The sequence below is a fragment of the Heptranchias perlo genome, chromosome 15, assembly GCF_035084215.1.
Source record: "Heptranchias perlo isolate sHepPer1 chromosome 15, sHepPer1.hap1, whole genome shotgun sequence".
Classification (NCBI taxonomy): Eukaryota; Metazoa; Chordata; class Chondrichthyes; order Hexanchiformes; family Hexanchidae; genus Heptranchias; species Heptranchias perlo.
The window spans coordinates 32,242,055-32,264,228 of NC_090339.1; the positions used below are offsets into that span (position 1 = coordinate 32,242,055).

The 22,174-nt window shown below is 43.3% G+C and overlaps 1 protein-coding gene across 5 annotated transcripts in view; it reads right to left on the reverse strand.

Annotated features, from left to right (window-relative positions):
• LOC137332972 (probable E3 ubiquitin-protein ligase MID2) overlaps positions 1-22,174 on the reverse strand; it is a 201,493-nt gene that overhangs the window by 93,389 nt on the left and 85,930 nt on the right. For 4 of the 5 annotated variants that reach the window (XM_067997029.1, XM_067997027.1, XM_067997026.1 and 1 more), the window contains exon 2: positions 4,553-5,268. In XM_067997029.1, the coding sequence (XP_067853130.1) occupies positions 4,553-5,212 (660 nt within the window). In that variant the 5' untranslated portion in view covers positions 5,213-5,268. The remainder of the gene's footprint in view (positions 1-4,552; positions 5,269-22,174) is intronic. The other variant, XM_067997030.1, reaches the window with a different exon arrangement.

Here is a 22,174-nt window from a genome sequence, read left to right on the forward strand (position 1 = left end):
TCAGCCTTGATCTCTTTGAATGGTGGAACAGGCTCAAGGGGCTAAATGGCCCACTCCTGTTCCTATGTTCCTAAATCAGAATGGCAAAAACAAACAAACATGATTTGTTGCAGTTTGGAATGTTCCCCAAAGTCATTTATTAATTCACCTCCATGAAAAGAGCCTAAATTTGCATATTTTTATTTCCTCTCCTTTTTAAATGTTTTTCCTTTCTAATTTCCTCCCCTGAAGGTGCTGACTTGCTCAATTATGATTCAGCAGGTGCCACCATGCTCTTGTACCTCATCCAATAGATCATTCTTTGTGTGTGAGCCTAGACAGTGACGCTGGGAATTTCCTCGGGAGTTCGCTTAGCCGCCATAACTGCAGCGAAACACCCGCAAACATGGGATTTCCACTGATCTTGTGCTGAAGTTGTGGCAGCCGATTGGGAGTACTCCTGTGCAAATTCCCTGACTGAATTTCAGAAATGTATTTAAGTTGGGGAAGGCAAGGGAAGCATCACAGGTTAGCCCAATTTTGTCTTTACACAATGATCAAACAACATATTTTCCATTGGATAGTGATCAGAAGTGGGAACCTTGACCGATTTACCAACTCCCCTCCCCCCCACACCCCCCCACCCCCTCACTCAGAGGTGCTAAGCCCAACCTCCTGGCCGAGACCAGCTAAATTAGCAGAGACAAGGAATCAAAATTGTAACCATCCTGGTCTGTACGGCTCAGCAACACTTTGGGCAGTATATTTACCCACTAATCATCAGTGGAGCTCACGTCCCCTCTCAGTAAATGGTCCTGTTGTGCTATGTACTATGAGCCTCAGAAGGAGGGCTGGGCGCTTGCCCACATGCAGGTCTCTGCTATCATGAATCTGCATCCGATCACTTGATAATGCAGCACAACATCTTGTCCCTCCTCTCAGCTGTTCAATTCTTTATTTTTTCCACTTTTACTATGTCGACAGTTTCAACTCTTTTTGTAACAACCGCAATACTAAGAAACTGCTAATTTGACAGAATTGTTCTCCAGACCTGGCTGAGTTCCAGTGGAACACAGATCGCAAATCCATCCTCTACACCCACAGTATATCATTATCAACCCTGGATCCAACAGCAGACAAAATGTGTGTTTATCTGTCTGATCAGAAGGAATTGAGGAAAATTATCCAGTTTCACTGTAACACTACTCTGTGGAACTCCCTAAACCCTGGGTTCAAATGGAGTTCCTTCAATCTCACTTTTTTTGTGGCAATAATAAAATTATATTTTTCAAGTTTCATCCCTGGTGTGCACTAAGTTAGCTGTGGGAGTGAATATCTTCCATTTACCGAGCTGGGCCATCAATCACTGTGGAGACTGTTACTAGCCTATTGTCTGCAGATGATGTCCACTATGATTATATGGATACCTTGGAGTTTTGCGTATTTTATTTCTTCCCCCACAGTGGAAGGCAGCAGAGCTATTGAGACACAGAAAGCTCCTCTTCAGTTCAATCACTTAAGATTTTTTTTTTCCCCTCTACTGAAGGCATCCTCTCCATCATTGGGATAGTTTCACATGCAGCATTTGCCTTCTGGTGCCTTGTTCAAGTGGCTATTATTCATGTGCGAGCCTTGATAGCAAGTGCCAGCAAGCTACCCGACTGGAGGACATCATAGCTGGGCCTGATCCTGCTCGTAGCTGGCATTCACCCACGCACATTTCCAATAGAAGTTGCTGTGTGACAATCGGCAGTGGTAACTCTGGCCAATTTTCCCGTCCCAAACTTCAGGACATTGAGGCCAACTATATCACAACTGCTGCCCCATTTGAAATCAGTTTACTCCGCACATACCAGGGATTGAACCTGGGACTGTCCAGGTATCTGAGTGAGCTCCAGCTTAACTCCCTGCGCATACCCTCTGACACTAGATTACTACTTGTTTCCCATTCCTTCCTTTCCCCCCATTGGTGGCTGCTCTTTAAATCATTGTGCCTCTACACTCTGGAATTCTCTTGCCACTCACCTTCTCAAGCCTCCGACAAACCTTTCCCTATTACTATGTCTTTGGCCTGTCCCCAAAATTATTTTTCCTGCTCGGTTGGTGTCCACCTTTTCCTGTGCAGTGTATATAAAAAGAAAGTAAGCTGCTGCTCTTGTATCACTCAAAGACAAAGGGATAAAATTGGTTATGGCCTGTTTTAGGCCAGCCCAAAACTGGGCCTCGAGCCTCCAACATTATCTGGGCGAGCTTCCGGTGCCTGCTGCGCCTCCACAGGCAGCTAGCCCATTTTAAATAGATGCCAGGTGGCTTGCCCTGTCAGCATCGGCCCCAAGGTAAGCCCCAGGAGTGGGGGGAGGGGCAACAAGGGGGCAGATCGCGAGTGCTGTGGTGTCAGGGGAGCACTTGTGCTCCTCCTGACACCACAACAACACTTTTTGAAAATATTTATAAAGCAAAAGTGACCTTAAAACAGTTGTTAGGCCCCTACATATGTACATGAGAGGCCTGACACCTGTATTAGGCAGCCTCCAAGGACCCTGAAAACTAGCCCGACCCAATATCCAGTCAAATGTCTCTCAGGTATCCTTGCCGCACTGGACATTGGTACCCAAAATTGACCATCGTTGCGCCCATATTATGCCTGTAAAACGGGCAAAACAAGATCTAATTTCTATCCCAAAGACTCTACACCTGATCTTTTGGTACAGCTGTTAGAGAAAAATAGTTTAACAAAATCTCCAGATTGTCTAAATTCCCCCTGTAATTCCCTCAGATATCATTATGGGATAAAAAGTGGTTGATAAGCACTCAACTGCAGTTAATGGCTGCTCCCGTTAAGTACACAGTTCACATCAAAACATATTTTCAATCTGTAGATACAGTGACAAAAAGGAAGGAAGGATTGGCACAAAAAATGAGGAATGTCTTTGCATTGAACAAGAGTGACTTAGAACTTGAACCATCAACATGTAGTATTATCAATATATACAGAAATATATAGGATCCTCAGGGCAGCTATTTGCAAAATCCATGTAACATAACGCACCATGCACACAGAAAACAGATAACATTTCTCAGAATAAAAATTCAAGAAAAAATACAATACATAATGGTGCAGTTTCAAATTCAGCAAAAACTATTGCAATTTTTTTTCCCCCCACAGATGTTACTTAAGTTCTATATTATACAGATTAACTACCTCACCAAGGCCCCAAGCATATGACTTCTCCATTAGTGAAATGCAATAAACAAATATGCTTTTTATTAGAGCTTGTGATTCTTGGACAGTGTTAAAGTAAAGGGGGTGGGGAGAGAGATCAGATGTACTTTAGATGTTAAATGGTGCTTTTCATGAAAAAAAATTGGCAAATATATCTAAAAATGAAAAATAAATTTTAAAATATAATTTGCAGTAGTCATGATTGTGCTGATCTCTATTCCATTTACTAAACATGGTGAAATACCTAGGGAAGCCTTTACCAGTCAACAAAGCTAATTTTAAGCATGAAAATGGTTCTTTAAATTGGCTAATTCTTCCCTCGTGGAAAGTAGGGTTGCCATCTGTTGTTGGACCTGACAGTCCAGTTTTAGAATGGGTCACCTGATAGTTCCATGATATAAGTTGGAGACTGAAATATTGCTTTTTCAATAAGAGTGCACTTTTTCTGCTTACTTGTGTCTCGTGAAATAGAAGCATTTGGTTATTAAAGTTTTTAAATTAATATTCAAAGAAAAATTCAGAATTCAAGCTATGATCCCATACCCTTATGTCTTTTTGTCTTGGTAATCCTTGCAACATCATAGAATCATACAACAGAGAAGGAGGCCATCCAGCCCATCAGGCCTGTGCCAGCTCTTTGAAAAAGCTATCCAATTAGTCCCACTTTCCTGCTATTTCCCTGCAGTCCTGCAAATTTTTCCTTTTCAAGTATTTATCCAATTCTCTTTTGAAAGTTACTATCGGATCTGCTTTCACCATCCTTTCAGGCAGTGCATTCCAGATCATAACTTGCAGCATAAAAAAATTCTCCTCACCTCCCCCCTGGTTCTTTTGCCAATTATCTTAATTCTGTCTGTGTCCTCTAGTTACTGACCTTCCTGCCAGTGGAAAGTTTCTCTCTATCTACTCTATCAAAATCTCTCATAATTTTGAACAAAGTGGCAACCCTGTTGAAAGAGTTTTTGGTACACTGGAGATTGTTCTCCATGCACTGTCACTCAAGTATTTATAGTGGTTGGTAACAATCTTGTTTCTGAAGCAGAAGGTTGTGGATTAGCAGCCTAGGATTTGGGTGCACAATCTGGGCTGACAATGCAATGTATCATTGAGGGAGTGCTGCGTTGTTGGAGATGCCATCCTTTAGAATAGGATGCTAAACCATTTTAGGATTCCAAAGCCTGCTTGGGTGGGCATTAAAAGCTGCAATGGGAAGGTTAAAATTCTGCAAGAAAGGATGAGGCTAAATAGGCTAAACGGCCTGGTTATTCATAATCTAATGTCAGGTTACAACATTGAATCCGAATTGATTTCTAAAAGCGTTCTCAGATAATGAATCTCCGTATACTGTACCTTAAGTTTGTCATATCTATCACTCAGTGAGGAAACCTGGTGCTCCCGGTGACGTCCTACAAGTTTGCATAAGGCACAGATCAGCTGATCGTCCGTGACACAGTACATATTCACCTTTTCGTCTTCATGTTCCAGACACATTAGTCCGCGGAGATGAGAGTCTGGGATGGGCTCAATCAATCGGTGGCCGGTGAACGGCTTCTTGTTGGGGTGGGTGGCCCTGAGGCACCGGTCACAGTAGGAGACCTCGCAGGTCACGCAGGTCTTGACGGCGTCCCGCGGCGGCTCTTGCTCGCAGAACTGGCACTGGACCCTCTCAGAGGACATGGTGACGGGATCCTTGTAGGGTCGCTCACGGCGGCATTCACTGGGGGAGTTGGGTCCGCTCAGCGAGGCTTTCTGAAAACGATCGATGATGTTCTGCAGAGTTACATTCCGCTTCAATCCCTCCAAGCCTCGGTGGTTCAGAGATATAACATACCGGCACGTCGGGCACTGGAAGGCAGCAATCGATTGGATCGTCTCGTTGGAGGTGCAGTGAGAGACAAGGATCCGGTGGGCGCAGTTGAAACACAAACTGTGGGCACACGGTAACAGCAGAGGATCTTCAAATAGCTCCAGACAAATTGGGCAGGTTAATTCAGATTCAAGTGTTTCCATCTTCAGGCAAAGCAATCTTGCATCATCAGCAGTACCCAGGGAAGCTGGTTAGCTACCTATAAGAAGGAAAAAAAAACATCAACTTGAGCGGACCATACATCATTTAAAACGTGGCAAGGATCTTTCCCTTGACTACAACAGTAACAGTAATATTAAAAAGAGTTTAAGGTCCATGTTAAAGAGGCACCACTGGTTCTCCTGATAAATGTAGGCAAATGTACTCCCCAGCACATTACTGAACCACAAAACCCAGGAAGGTCCTGTGCTTAATCCCTGTTCTATGCTAAATTAGCTAATAATATCTTATGGTAGAAGTTGTACAAAGAAAAATAGAAGCCATAGATCTTGCTCCTTCTCAGTACCCGGTGGGTCCTGCTGGAAATGGCATGTGTATAGATGTCACTTGAAAAGAGGATCAGGTTAGATTGTGATAATTGCCCTTGCTTCCTGCTAAAATCTGCTGTCCTGGCTCACAGGGAAAGAATGGCCACTTGGACAAATTACTGAAGGGCCACTGGTGTCTATTGCAGCTGAGCCCCAGCAAGAGTCAACAGTTTCAATAGAGGAGAAGACAGAGAAAATTTGAGCAGGGGAGGGACATCTCCCTGCAAAATGTGCTTGGCAAACCTTTGGGGTGGAAGAAGAGCCAGTAGAGCAGTGTCTCATTACGATGACGACGACAACAATATGCAAGTGATGCCAAGAAGTGTTTAAATCTGATTCATAAACAAGTGCGAAAACGTTTGCTAACCAAACACTTTTATTCTTCAAGGAAAAGCAAACAACTGTAATGACTTTAAAATATTAAAAAGATTTAGCTGACAGGCTCCCACTTGTGAAAATTTTTCACAGCAGTAAATATTGATTTTTTGAAAAAAGGTATCACAGACACCACATAAACTAGAACGGACACTGGAAATCTGTTACATCATGCTATGGTGCTCCAATCCATTCTTACTCAAATAGGCTTGCGTTTACTGCCAAAGATCAATCTGAGCTGTAGTGTGAAGTGTTTAAATGTTGAGTGTGTCTTTTGGAGCACCATCTTTGGTCATTTGTGCAGTAAATACTATCCCAGTTGGAAAGCTGAGTGACATGCACATCTGTAAGATCTATCTTCTTAGAAAAAATATTAACATACTGTTGTTTCTCTTCCTGTCTGTATCTAACATTGCCAGTGTTTTAATCCAAAACCTGCTTTGGGGAAAAGGGGAGGCTGGACAATGTTGTGAGGACAAAGAACAAACAGTAAGATTGTGTAGGGGAAAGAGTGAGAGCAGACAGACTAGGGTTGTAACGCAGGGAGCAGACAAGGCTTAATCAGGAAAACATAGCAAAGGTGGGAGAAATAAAAGATAGTCATGTTTGATTGTGAGGTGTACAACGGCGGGGTGGAGGGGGGGGCGGTGAGGGGTGCGAAGGGATCTGGGCTAGGCTGTAACCGGAAGAGGAAAGATAGAGAATGATCAGCTCGCCACTGAACTGGGGAGACATTTTTTGGGCCTTCCTAGACTGGAAGGCTCAGTTCCATCCTTCGCAGTGCCAGTTACCCACAGAGCCACTGGGGCAACCTTTCTTGTAGAGACAAGATTGACAAGTCAGTGAATCAATCATTCTGTTTCTTTAAAAAAAAATTCAGGTCTAAATAGCGGGAGAGAAGAAATAGCTCAGAGTAGTTACTGAGCTGTCCGATTTCCCTTTAAATGCCTCCCCCACAGACCAGTACACCACACGGAAGGCAATGGCCACAGATTTGCATTCTGCCACTTCGCACTGTGGGTACTGTGCTCACTATCTCTGAATCAGTCATATTGAACAGATTTCAGACATGAGACCAACATGCCCCGAACAATAACTGAGGACACCATAAAACTGACTGCTCTGCCACAGATCACTGCTGGCATCTTGACACGTGATCATAAGGTAGATATGGACAGGGAAGGACATTTGGCCCATCCTAGCTCATTAATCCACAAAAATGAACAGTCCCACATCAGTTATCCAATTGCTTCTTAAATGATTCCAGTTAGAATATAAAACGAGCATCTTAAAGGAGGAGAAAGGCGGAGAGGTTTAGGGAGGGAATTCCAGAGCTTAGGGCTTAGGTAGCAGAAGGCATGGCCGCCAATGGTGAATCGATGAAAATCGGGGATGTGCAAGAGGCCAGAATTGGAGTAGCGCAGAGATCTCGGAGAGTTGTAGGGCTGGAGGAGGTTACAGAGATAGGGAGGGGCGGGGCCATGGAGGAATTTGAAAATAAGAACATAAAAGAAATAGGAGTGGGAGTAGGCCATTCGGCCCCTCGAGCCTGCTCCGCCATTCAATACGATCATGGCTGATCTTCTACCTCAACTCCACTTTCCTGCCCTATCCCTTGATTCCCTTACTGTCCAAAAATATAATCAATCTCAATCTTGAATATATTCAACGGCTGAGCATCCACAACCCTCTGGGGTAGACAATTCCAAAGATTCACAACCCTCTGAGTGAACAAATCTTTCTTCATCTGTGCTAAATGGCCAACCTCTTATCTTGAGACTATGACCCCTAGTTCTAGGCTCTCCAGCCAGGGGAAGTAGCCTCTCAGCATCTACCCTGTCAAGCCCTCTAAGAATTTTATATGTTTCAATGAGATCACCTCTCATTCTTCTAAATTATTCTAAAGAATATAGGCCCATTTTACTCAACTTCTCCTCATAGGACAACTGTCATCCCAACAAGGACTTCTAGGGCTTGAAATGTCTCAGTAGTCAAAATTGGACACAACAATCAAAATGTGTTCTGACCAGATGATTATGTGGTATTGGCATAGAATCTTTCTACTTGTAGTCTACTGATTTAAAAGCATAGTTCAGCATTCTACTTGCTTTGTCGATTGCTGCTCCACAGTGACTGGATATGTCAAGTGCCAAATCTACTAACTCTCACTACATCACAATATTGAATATCACATATGACAGAATTTCATATCAAAAAATATATTAAGCTAAAATTGTGTATCTGCTCATGGTGGCAAAGGTCCTTAAATTAGTTTATTTGATGAGACACAAAATAAGATTATCAGAAGGTAGCTCAGGAAGCAGACTGCAGCTGTTAGTGAATGAAGACATATCTTGGATCATAAAGGACTTTCCATTTGAACTTTCAGACATTTAAGTCTGAAAACCTATTCAGTAACCCAGTGAAAAGGAAAAGGAGGGGCTCACTGGTCATTCAGTGAGTTCACCCAATTAATACTTGAGCCATACAGACTGGACAGAGCTCAGGTTCAATTCAAGGTCTCTTAAATTATCTGATTTCAACCAGGGTGGTGATAAATGCACAATGACCAACCTGAGTGCCCCTTGGTCACAAACAGGAAACTCAGCCAGGATTCCAACTGCTGATCACTATCCAGCAATCACTGCTGGAACAGCATCTGGACTAATATTGGGTGAGGGCAGGAACAGGCTTGGTTGTGATGCCCCTATTCCCTTGGTGAAATAGCCTGCCAGCACTCAACATTCTCATACATGAAAAATAGCCACTTGGGTAAGGTACTAGCAGACAACCAGTACTGTAGAACTGTATCCCAGCATGGAGGAAATACCAGTATGAGAGGGGGAAGGGGAGAATTTAAGAACAATAAAGTTAAAGAAGGATGCCAGCATTTTATTCATCCACACACTCTTAACGGACCCAGAGAAGAGTGTCCTTGTTGACACACTTACTTATTCCATCCATATGGTCCAAAATCCCCTAATGAAAACATATCAATGCACTAGAACGATAGATGGATATAGAAATGGGGGACCATTTATGCAAATTAAATGGTCAGTGGGTAATGATAAAGAGATTGCAGGAAAAGACAGAACATTCAGAAAAGCTTTTTACACCTTAGGTGATCATATATTGATAGGGCACAGGTGGATTCAACTGTAACAAGGATGGACATCCTAATCAACTAACTCCCATGCTTGCTAGAACCATAAAAAGACTTGAGATTGTAGGGCAAGCCAAAAGGCACCTAATGCATGTTTCAACAACCCTCATTCAGCAGGTTGATGGTTATCTCTGTGTTTGAATGCCCCTGGCCATGGGTCGGAATTATAGGCCTGGAACTAAGGAAATTTGCTGGTAATGGAAAAATATCAATTGAATGGCAAATGGATGGTTCAGTGAATTAAGGGCACTTGTCTTTTACCTTTGAAGCTTTGCTCCAGTCGAGGAGCCAGAAATGAATAGCTTGAAAGTCCACTTTGCTGACAGCTGCACTAATCCTAAGTGAAATGCGTTTGAGCCAGTATTAACCCAGGTCACAGCGTACAGCATCCTATATTTCAACACTATTTGGCACTGAAATGCCAATTTCAGTGTGAGAGGCTGTAGGAAGCATTGATGGAGGAAATATCATACTGGTGCAGAGAGAGGTACCATTCTGAGATTGGGGTTAAGGCACATTATTCAATTTAATGCATGATACATCTGACCTCAAAACTTTTGATGAGGTAATTTGGAGAACTTTTCTCTGCAACTAATCCACGTTATGGCTGACTTGTGAATGCTTGGTAAGGCAACAAGGAGTGAGCTTTACCATGCATTCAATCAATGCTGTACTTAGTATGGGAATGCTCAAAAATGTACGTCTCAGAATCTGTCAATGAATTAAGAGCTCACGTTCCAATAGACTAAAGACAGGAAGCTTCTCACTTGTTTGTACGTTTTACAACCAGGTTTCTGAAATTTCACAGCACAAAAGGGAGAAGTGGTGCACTCACAGGTTCTCTGCAGATTTGGCCATTTACATTAGGAGTGCAGCTGATGCAAGGAGAATCTCACATCTCCTCACACCTCTAGTGTAAAATTGCCTTAAATGTGATGATTGGAAGCCAGTCTATCCCATGAGATAATGTTATGGATTCTTTAGAGAGAAGGTTTTATGAAAAAGCAGCTTCAAAACCACAAAACATTCAAAGTCCTGCATTTTCTACATTGAGATTTTAGACATCAAATTTTACTCAGCCTCAAAAACGATTTGAAGATTGATAAAAATTAAAACAGAAAAATTTCTAGCAGTCAACCATGAGCAAGATGATTTTATTTCCGCCCTTGGGTATGACACATGTACTTGGAACTTAGTCTGCTCATGTGTGAAATGTTCCTCCGTGCTGTATAGGCCTCACCAACAATCAGACCTGACTTCAGATAGGAGATCAGGAATTATCTCAAGCATGCACACAAACCTGCCTGCTGATTTGGGGAGGGGAGAGAAAATGACACTGAGCCTATTACAATGTCTTCAATACCCCAACTCTAGTAGAAGTGAAATCTATATTTGCTCAGCTTAAAAACAAATTGGGGGTGTGGAGTTAGGAGATTGGGTGACATGGTACCCAATCATTGCATGGTCCTTTCAGCTCGGAGCTGGGTTCAAATCCAGCTCAGATTGATGTGAAAAAAGTTTTCTTTCTCTAACTGTGAAGAATTTGGGCAGTCTTACACAATTCCTTAAGCAAAAAAATGATTCACTAATTGATAGTTCTGTTCAGAGAGTCTATAAAGGATGGCTGTTGTAAGAAATGGAAATGTCACAATGTGCATTTGGGATTAAGGTACATTGTTGGTGTTCACTGGAGAGCGCTGCTGTGCATGTAACCCATGTTAAACTTGACCTGGGAGCACTTGATGGGACACTGTAGGAAGAGCTGTACTTTGCATCAACTCTGTGCTATATGTAACCAGGGAAATACAGAATGCTAACAGTGATAAAAGTGGAAAATAATTTCATTCTGACATCCTCACCTTAATGAGCACATTTCTTTTCAAGGGTGCATTGTAAGTTGTCATGGAATGTATCATAGACTGCCGTCATGACTTAATACTTTATATGGCGTGCAATCCAGAAACTCATCCTCTGGTCCATTTCAAAATTTACTGGAGAGAAACCAACAATTAATGCTGGTTTCCTTCACACTGGTACATCCAATCAGGAATAGTTCAGAATTGTTATATCTTTCAGGAAGCCTCGATTTTGATTGAGTAACACATTTCTGTTCAAACTATGTCATATAACCAGGAGATGACTCGGGCCTTGCATCCATTAATAGGGGTCAGACCTCACTACGATCCTTCTCTAGGATCTGAAGTTTGTTTGTGTTACTGTGTGTTGGAGTGCAGTCACTGACTTTCAGTCTGTGAAAATGAACTATGCAAACACTAGTCAATGCTCTCCTATCTACAGAGACAGCTATTTCCCCCCTGGCATAACCTGGCCAAATTGGACACAAAGCAAAAATAGCAAAACTACAAAACTAATGAGGGTTGGGGATCGCGTTCTATTTCCAAAATAGCTGCCTTGTGTTTTGACAGTTTAAAAAGAATGCTGTGAGTTGTGTGTGCCGTGTAAATGATGGTACAGACCAAATAAAGGGAGATCAGAAATGTTAAGAGGGAAGGAAAAGAGCCCAGAAGTGCTGTGTTACATCATCACGGCATAAATTACTTCATCATAAACACTGTTGGAAAGTTATGTTATGAATGGTCGGTGGTGGTGAGGTCCCTCTAAGTGATTGGAATACTTATTTTCCCTCCTCACTTGAAGGAGTTGGCTCTTATTGGGATACAGTTTTATGAATATCACCTGCTCTTCAGTAATTTGCTTCAGGAGCCATTCTTCATATGTTAGCAAATGCAACAAGCTATTTGACCATAGTGGGCATCAACCTAAAAGCCAAATCTGTTCTTTCCCTAATGGCCACACTTTACAGCGGATGTCACCAGATAGTTATCAGGAGCCGGGAGCATAGATAATTTTTCCAGAGACCAATTATAGTACCCCTATTGATACCCTGGCTGAGTTCAGCTGATTCTGCATAGACCAGGGATTGAACCTGGGACCTTTGGAGTCTGTACAGTTCAATTTCACACTGACCAGAAAATTTATGCACTGAACAATTGATATTACTGCATAGCAAAATGTCATCCAGGAAACATCATGGATTTATAGGGTAAAATATGACATATTTCACAGGAAAAGCCTGACCATAATCTGAGAACAATGCAGACTGAAACTACTTGATATGCCAAGCAAGTATCATGTTTGGGATGCATGGATAAACACAGGCACATGTGCACTGTGTGTACACAAATTTGATAAGAAAACTCCATCCATCGTCTTGTCTCCCTGACTGAGTATCAGCTTCAATGAAAAAAAACATGTAATGTCAAATTAATCCCTGATTTAACAGGTATATAAATGTAAGTGGACAGACGGTAGCAAAACGGAAGAGTAATTTGCAGATGTTTATTAGAGGATATCTGGAGAGACTGGATGGTGCAGTTAGCCCACTGTCTTTTCACTTATGGGACTTGAGTTCTAATCCAGCCGCAACTGAGTGGATGCAAATTGGTTAGATGTAAGGATCCTATGTGAAATTATTTTGGAATTATCTCAATTCAATTCCTTGGGTATGTCCCATAATTTTGCACCAATTAGCACTACGTTGTCAGTCTCACTCAGAAAGGTCACAGGGATTATTGGAGGAAGTGGAATTGTCACAGTAGCACTTGCTCTTCTAATTGTGAAGTAGAATAGAGGGAAGTTTAACCTATAGCTAACCCATGCTGCACCAGCCTCCTGGCTGCAGGTCAGAGCTGTGAAGAAAGACAAAGAAGGCAGTGAGGAAACAGGAGAGAATATATTAATGCCGCATGACCATCTCTACAGCCCATATGATGGAAAAAACTGTCACCCTTAGCCATGTTAATGTTTTGGTGCAAGTCAACGCCTCATGTAGGTGACTCATGGCTGCAAACCTTACACCTAGCATTTGTCCATTGTGAACCGCTCTGGGTTTTAGTGCCGCTGTATCATTCTCTGGTGTTTAGTATGCTACACATTTTCATTCTTTTGTTACTTGTCTTTTCCTGTGTGCAACATGAAAAAAACCCACAAAAACAATGACATTTTGCTGATATTTTACAAAATCATGTAAGGAAACAAGGGGATTGGCATATTTCATTAACCCACATGTGACCCTTCAGGAATGAGCCCATAGTGTTCAAAATTGTTAGTTTGCTGATCCCCATTTAAATCTCAAAGTTGCTCAGGTCCTGCCTGTAATGTCGGTTTAAAATTGTTACAACTTGTAACATCATCTCAGTTTTTTTTTTGTTTTTCTGTGTCCCTGTTACTCGTTCTTTCTCTTTCTGTACTCTGGCATGCTCTGCTTTTCACTTTCTTTATTCCATGTTCTTTTTCTTTTTGTATATTGTGTGTCTCACACTCATTGTCTGCATCTTTCTCTGGGCCTGTTGCCCTCTTCCCTTTCTGTCTATTTCTCTCTCTTCAGTTGGTATGTATCCTTTTTCTTTCTGTATTCTGCATCTTTCCCTCTTCTTGGTTCTCTTTCTTTATATATTTCATATCCATTTTTCTCTCTCTTTATTCTGTGTCCTCACTCTGACTCTCAGTATCTGTCCCTTGAGGACTTCTTTCTCTCTCATTTCTTTTTGCATTTCTCTTCATATATTCTGTGCCCCTTTCTCTATTCTGTGTCATTCTGTATCACTGTTGCTCTTTGTATCTCACTATTTCTCTTTCCCTTTTCCTCTGGTTTCGCTGTAGATTTCTAGTTTTCCTTATTTTAGCATCAACTTGCATTCTACAGTGCCATTAATTTAATAAGATATCACAAAGTGGTTTACAAAGGCAACCAAGCAGCAATGGGAAAAAAGATTAGGGGAGGCAACTGAACATGGTTCAAGGGATAGGTTTTGAGGAGGCATTTGGAGGAAGAGAGAATTAGCAAGGTGAAGGGGTTTAGGGAGATGCTTTCAGTAGGTCAAGATAGCTGAAGACTCTGCAATTAAAAAGGTAGATCCATGGGGGTGGGTTAGATTCAGAAAAGAAGGTATGTGATAACTTGTAAGGCTGGAGGAAGTTATAGAAGTAGGGAAGGGCAAGGCCATGGACAGATTTGTAGACAAAGACAAGGAATCTTGAATTCTGTGTGTTGGTGGATGGGGACCTAATGGAGGTTGCTGAGGATGTGGTGATATTGGAAATAGGACTCAGTAACAGCTAGAATGAGGATGGAGAGTTTGGGGATGAACTGAAGTTTATGAAGGTTGGAACTCTGGAGGCTAGCAAGGATAGCATTGAACTAATAAGGTGTGGAGAAGAGTTTTAGTGGTGGTGGGAGTGACTTAAGGACAAAGGCAGCAATGTTGCGAAATTGAAAACAGGTGATCTTGGTGGTGGGAAGGATGTGAGGTTTTAAAGCTCAGCTCAGTGTTAAACAGGACATTGAGGTTGTGCACTGTCAGGTTCAGCTTGAGTGAGCAGCAGGGAGAGGGTTGGGATCAGGGGCCAAGTTGTGGAAGTTTTGGTGGGAACTGAACAGGATGTCAGGTTGAAGAAGGTTCTTGCTTATCCATGACCTATGTCAGATAAGCAGTCAGACAGCACAATGATGGTCTTTAAATCAAGGATAGTGGCAGAGAAGTAGATCTGAGTGTCGTCAGTCTAAATGTGAAAGCTGACCCCATGTCAAAGGGTAGCATGCAGAAAGAGGAAAAGATGGGAACCATGGATAGGGCCTTTATTTTATATTCAGATACTTTTTCCTGGGAAACACAAGAATTCCCATTAACACCACAACTATTTTTTTCTACTGCATTATAATTGCTGGATAGTTTTCCCATAAAGCTACTAACCCACGCAAAATATAATTGTATTTAACTGGACAATGAGAATATTTAGTATTCAGTACATGATGAGAATAAAGGATCACGTGGAATCAGATACAGATTCTTAAAATATAGTACTGCACAAATTCTACAAAGGATGATAACAGGATAAGATTATGAGATTGCAAATAAGAAAATAGCATTTCTGTAATAATTTAAATGAATGATTCTCATACCTATATCCATTGTTTATAATATTGTGCCCAGTAACACACATTGGGAGCGAGACTACTTCCGTGTTAAATGGGAGTTAACATTGCAGCCCATTTAAAAAAAAACACACTGCCAGAAATGCACAACTTTTTTCAGTGTGCTTTGTGGAAGCTTGGGTGCACGAAAGCTAATGCACAACTGAGTGGTCAATCGGAAAGCACCTGCAAAAATGCTGTGAACTAGCTAAACGGCCAATTAACTGGTTTAACTGGTATAAATAGTGCACTTTGGACCAATTTCTGCTGCAGAGTGTACAGTTTCTGTGAGAAATGGAGATAGAGGGCCCGATTTTAGCAGGGCTGCGGGTTCTCGGTGGATGGGCTGGCGGGCGCGTGGGTAACGCGCCCGGTGAAATTAGTGGGGTTCCTGCGCGATCGTAGCAGGCAAACCACTAATTGGATCCACTTACCTGCTCCTCCGGGTTCCCCGCTGCTGATCTGCGCGTCGGGCGGGCTGCGCATGCGCAGTAAGATCTGTCAGCTGGAGGTGCTCTATTTAAAGGGGCAGTCCTCCACTGACAGATGCTGCAACCAATAGCAAAGATGACTGCATGGAGCAGCCCAGGGGGAAGGCTGCTCCCAGTTTAATGATGCCTCACCCCAGGTATCAATACATGGGGTGAGGAGGAGGGGGAGGACAGAGATCTTCCACCTGGCGGGCGGGAGGAAGCGGCCCGCCTCCGCCACCAGGAAGGCCTGGCTCGAGGTGGCAGAGGGGGTCACCTGCACCATCAACATATCGCCCACTGCATACAGTGCAGGAGGCGGTCCAATGACCTCAGTAGGTCAGCCACAGTGAATACACGTAGTCTTTCCCCTACACTCCGTCTGCCACATCACTGCCCCCACCCCACATCTCCTTCTGCACTGCCAACACTACTCTGTCACATCACCCCTCATACCCACTCAAACCCCATCCTCATCTTACCTGCACCTACTCACCTCGCCAGTACTCACCCCGCCACTACCACGCAACCCAATCCTCATACAATCTCATGGCTCTATCCCATACTCACCCTCTCGTGCATCTCTCTCATGGCCAGCCTCACTCAACCTGCCACCACCTGTGCTGCAGCCACAGGGCATGCATCACATATGTGCAGTAGGCAGCGTAAGGCAAACATGTCGTGAGCATGAAGGGGATGCACAAGGGTGTTTGAGGGTTTGTCATGGTTGTTACTTATATTGAATTGCAGAACAACTCACATCACACATTATATTGGCACCACTACTGCCATGTCTTCGCGAATCCTGTCCGGTTTGTGCAATAATGCCCGCTCCTGGGTATCACTATGAGGACCCACCATTGATGCCACCCATTGTGTCACTGCAGAGTGGGTGTAGGTGTATTTGCAGGGCTCTTCTGCACAGACGACTGAGCGACATCGGCGATGTCCCCGGTGGCACCCTGGAAGGCTGCGGAGGAGAAGTTCGGGAGGGCAGTGGTGACTTTGACAGCGACAGGTAGGAAGATGGTGCATGGGCCAGCCAGGAGCAGCTCGGCATGAAAGAGGCTGCAGATGTCCACGGCTACATGTCGACTGACTCTGAGCCTCTGTGTGCACTGCTGCTCAGAGAGGTCCAGGAGGCTGAGCCTCGGTCTGTGGAACCTGTGGCGAGGGTAGTGCCCTCTGCGACGCATCTCTCTCTGCGGTAGCCCTCCCTCCTGCTGTACAGGTGGATGTGTCACAGCACTCTGTTGTGGAGCTCCACGTGTCAGAGGTGGACGGCGTGAATGGCGAGGCTGGTGAGGCTGGTGATGCTGTTCGCCCTCCAAGGAGGTCATGATTGCAGCTACGGTGGCCCCCATCCGCAAGATGTACATCTGAGGGGGTCCGCAAGGTAGGTACATGTCTCTGGACCCCGGGGTAAGTGTGCAGGTTGGTGACTTTGACTGTCAGGAGGAGGTTGGTGGAGGCCAAACTTTGTCCCAAGTGACAGAGTGGCCTCCTGCAATGGGTGAGGGTCTCCCCCCACCACCTGTCAAATGGACCTTTGCAGCTGCCACAGGCTGACAGCTGCAACACGTCCATTTCAACTGGGAGTGTTTCCCCCAGTGTGGGAAACAGTCCCATGTTGATCAAAAATCACACACAGTCCCTTAATCAGGTCAGTTAATGACCTGAAATACCAAACTAAATATTGTCAAGTGGCATCCCGCTGGCTTTAATTGCCTGCGGGATTCCCACCAGCGGGGGCTGCGCGCGCACGCCGGCGCATCAGCGGGGAACCCGGAAGTGGGCGGGATTGAGGCGGGATCCGTTCCCGCTCTTGGATTTCGCAATTTTCGGGGGCCCCCCGCCGAGAACCCACACGATAGCGGGTGGTAAAATCGAGCCCAGAGTGCCTGAAGACATAAATCACTATTTGCATATCAAGTCCACAAGATCATAAAAGACAGTGTGAGGGCACAGCAAAGTGCTATCTACAGAATAGAGAGGCAAGCCCAAAAAAGCAGATGTGGAAGGACATGTGTGGTCAATATGGAGCCTGGAAGAAGGCATCATACTCGAAGAAAAGTACCAAAGTGAGTATGAATGTCAATAAACACAAAAGATATCACTGAGAGGGTGCAGAGCATTTTGAGGGAGGGGCGTGGGGGGAAAGGGGAACAGCCAGAAGTCGTGGTCCATGTGGGCACCAATGACATAGGAAGGAAAAGGGTCAACGTCCTGCAGTCAGAGTTTCAGGAGCTATGGAGGAAATTAAAAAGCAGGACCTCAAAAGGTAGTAATCTCTGGATTACTTCCAGTGTCACACGCTAGTGAGTATAGGAATAGTAGGATAAGACAGGTTAATGTGTGGCTGCACCAATGGTACAGGAGGGAGGGATTCCTGGGGTATTGGGACCAGTTCTGGGGCAGGAGGGATCTGCTCAAGGTGGACGGGTTGCACCTCAACAGAGCTGGGACCAATGTCCTTGAGGGGATGTTAACTAGTGCTGTGGGGGAGGGATTAAACTAATTTGGCAGAGGGATGTGCACCAGGTTGAAACATTAGAGAGGAAAAACAAGATGTACAGAGGACTGGGAGGGACAAGTAGCACTGGAGTATAGTTCAGAAATAGGAGGGATCAGACAGGGGGCAAATGCGAGGCAGTCAAAGATAAGATTGGAGTGCATAATGGTAAATGCACGTAGCATGGGAAATAAGGTTGGTGAGCTGCAGGTTCAAGTCGCCACATAGGACTATGATATAATGGCAATAACAGAGACCCAGCTCAAGAAGGGGAGGGTTGGATAATTAATATTCCTGGCTACAAGGTATTCAGGAAAAATAGGGAAGGAAAGACAGGGTGGCAGTATTGATCCAAGAAACTATTATAGCACTGGAAAGGGATGATGTAGTTGAGGGGTCAAAGACAGAATCTATTTGGTTAGAATTAAGGAACAATAAAGGAGCTGTTATGCTACTGGGTGTATACTATAGGCCACCAAATAGTGGTGAGGAGGGAGAGAGAGAGGAGAACATTTGCAGGCAATTTACAGAAAGATGCAAGAACTATATAGAGTAGTGATGATGGGGGACTGCAATTATCCCAATATAGACTGGGACAGTAACTCTGTAAAGGGCAAAGACAGAGAGCAATTCCTCAAATGTGTTCAAGGGAACTTTCTGGAACAGTGTGTTTCCAGCCCAACCAGGAAGGAAACAGCGCTGGATCTAGTTCTGGAGAATGAAGTAGGGCTGGTGGAGCATGATTCAGTGGGGGAGCATTTGGGGAATAGTGATCATAATATCATTATGTTTAGAATAGTTATGAAAAAGGACAAGGAACAATCAAATGTGAAAATGCTTAACTGGGGGAGGGCAAATTGTAATGAATTAAAAAGGGATTTTGCCCAGGTGAATTGGAATCAAAAATATGCATAAGGCCATAAAACAGTGCTGCTGCCTAAAATATACAGCGCAAGATATTCAATGTATATTTATATTTTCCTTACAGAAAGAGGCACCTTCAACAGACAGAGGTATGGAGGAACTCAGCAGGAAACCACTCACCCTCTAAGATACTATCATGCACATCAATGGCTGGGAAGATGCACACCTTCTGGAACATGCTTAACTATGTGCAATGACTTATCATGTGCCCTTTTCTTCTTGTTACAGATATGCCACAATCCCAGGAGCAATAATCTGCACCCTCTCACCAGCAAGTCTCACCATAGCACCTCGTGTCTTCATTACATGAAGTAGACAGCAACCCACAGTCCAAAGCAAATTTGCATGTTCACCTTTACTCCCAGCTTTAAAATACCCTTAGCAGGCCAAAAAGGATTAACGCAAGGCCTGCATTAATGTGTGTTCATCTGGGTTGACCCTGGAAGTAATGTTGAGAACATGGGCTAAAATGTACTAATATTCCATTAATGCTAACTCACCAACTTATTAATATTTAATGAACTTCACATGTGCACTAACCCTAAAGTGCACAGAGTGGTTTCACCCCTAGTGTGATATTTTACAGTGACACACTCTTCCTGTCAGTCAATCCTAACCTAGTGTTCTGAAGTTGAAACATCGCTCCTCTTTCTGTCATGTGATGGGGCCACTTGGCAAACCATAATACTCGTGCTAAAATAAATTGGTGGCAGGAGATGTTCTGATCTGTAGTATGAAACCTACAAAAACTAAAAGCTCTATATTTAGAATAATACTTCTTGTGTCTGTTATCTATGTTACGACCATTGAGTGTGTCAATTTTCTTCTGAATTGTTTACATGTGTTTTTCTTTTCCATTAGGCGCTATCTATGTTTGTTATGCACCAATCATATTACACAAAATCTTTCTCCTCAATTTCAATCTTTGCTGCAATCACATTCTACCAAAAGAATTTGCCCGATCACATTTTCTGAGAATCAGGTGCTATGACAGTCTGTGCTTGGATAGAGAGTAAGAGAAAGACTTTTAATAGTATTGGTAATATCGGCACACCCCAAACTTCACATCCCCTCCCCTGCCAGATAGCACTGCCTCACCTCCACCTCAGTCTGCGAGCAATGCTACGGGGAATACACTAGTAGTTACTAAAAAATGAGTGATGATTGTGGAATTGTTCAAGTCTACAAACAACCTGGAATGCAAATGACTCAAAACTGCTTGACGTTACAATCTCCATGTTTAAGATATCATCTGAGCTCGTTGAATGTATTACAACTTTTAATCCTACAATTTTGTCCCCACTAAACTTGGTAGCTCTTACTGGAATATAGTTCCACAGACTTCAGCAGCTCCAATATCTAATATTGAACAGAAAACCTGGCTCTTTTCTTTTCTACAATCCTTAAATCAATTGTAATATGACTGATGCTCCATCGGAGATCAACTAACTCAACACAGATCAGGAATTGAATCTGGAAGCTTCTGGCCTTTATTGCTTACTACTCAGAGCCTTTGAGAACTGAGCCACTGGGGGAGCTCCTTGTCACAACTTTTAACACACTCCCACCCATTCCCTAAAAGGTATACCTTGGCTGCAGAATTTTCTACCGTTCAGCTGCATGTGGTGCCTCAATAAAGTTTCAGTGATTGGTACTGTTCATCTTGTAATATGATTGTTACAGAGCATAAACCCGCCTCCCCAACACCTACCCCTGCTATCTGCAAATCTTCGACTTCAACATCGCACCCACCCCTTGCCTTGATCCTGGCTTGTGTTGAGTTAACTGACCTCAGTGTTGGCAGTGGGAGGGGACTGGTATTAAAACTGGCCTCAATACTTCTGGGAAAGGAGGAGGAAAACAAATGAACCCAGATCTTGCTCCGAATCACTATCCAGTGATACCCACTGTGGATGGCAATGAGGATCGGATGGGCTCGGCCATGATGCCTCCATGGTAGAATAGCCTGACGACACTCGTTGTTTAGGCCTGCACAAAAACAATAGTCACTTGGGCAAGGTCATCAGAGGACTGTGCTTGTGGAATTGTATCCAGCAGATTTGGTATCATCGGAAGAGAAGGAAAGAAAATTGAAACAAATACATCAGGCAATCTTTTCAAACTTCAATATAGTATCTAACTTCAAAAACTGGTCGAGCTTCACTCTTGTTATGACACGATTACCTCAGTGCCTTGTAACACATTGCTGGCATTATGTGTTCTGAATTTAATCCATACAAACAGATTACCCTTTTAATGCTTTTCCTGCCCAGTAATGTTAGGAACGCCCATTGTCTCCAATGGGAATTTACAACTGGCTTTAGCCTCTAATGGTGTGAAAGGCCAAAATTAACTTAGCATTCCTGAAATATTCCACATACACTGTAAACAAGATAATAATGTCCAGTTACCTTGTGCAACATGGCCGAAACAAGCCCAAGAAGCCAGCACTGACTTTGGAAGGACAGTGAAGTAAATAACTGCGACTGTTACCAGCAGAGGGGGTTTGGGGGGCAGGCAAGAGGTAATATTTTTTACATACTATATGTCTCCAGATGTTTTCAGAAGAGATATTGTGCTTTTGCACAGTAAACTGCAAACGCACACATTCTGCAGTGAGTCATTTCACTGATATCCAACCAGAAGCAGCCGTCATCCCTCATCTGTGCTCAGCCTCAATGGTGAGAGAGATCTCTGAGACACATCTGATTTTCTCCTCAAAAGATTCAAATTCACACACACACACACACACACAAATGAATTTTAATTTGTTTTTAAAATTTAGAATTTTTTCAATGCATGCACTTTCTTATAATGAATCTTTGTGACAAGTCCCTCCACATAACCCGCTGCCCCCAGACTAATTTCCACTGCGGCCCGTTTCAAAATACAGTTGTTGAACAGGACATGGAGCAGATTGCAAACATATTTTGGAGCATCTGAATCTTGTCAATAGAGCCATAGATATAACACAGCAGCTACTCATAATTAGCCAAGCAGAATGAATTCTATTATTAACTGACTGCAGTCATATGTTTCCACTGAGCTCTATTGTATGTAGCTTAAGTAACTATTGAGAAATAGATAAGAATGGAAAAAATACACGCCTAACTTAAGAAGCCACGTAATGCATTCTAAT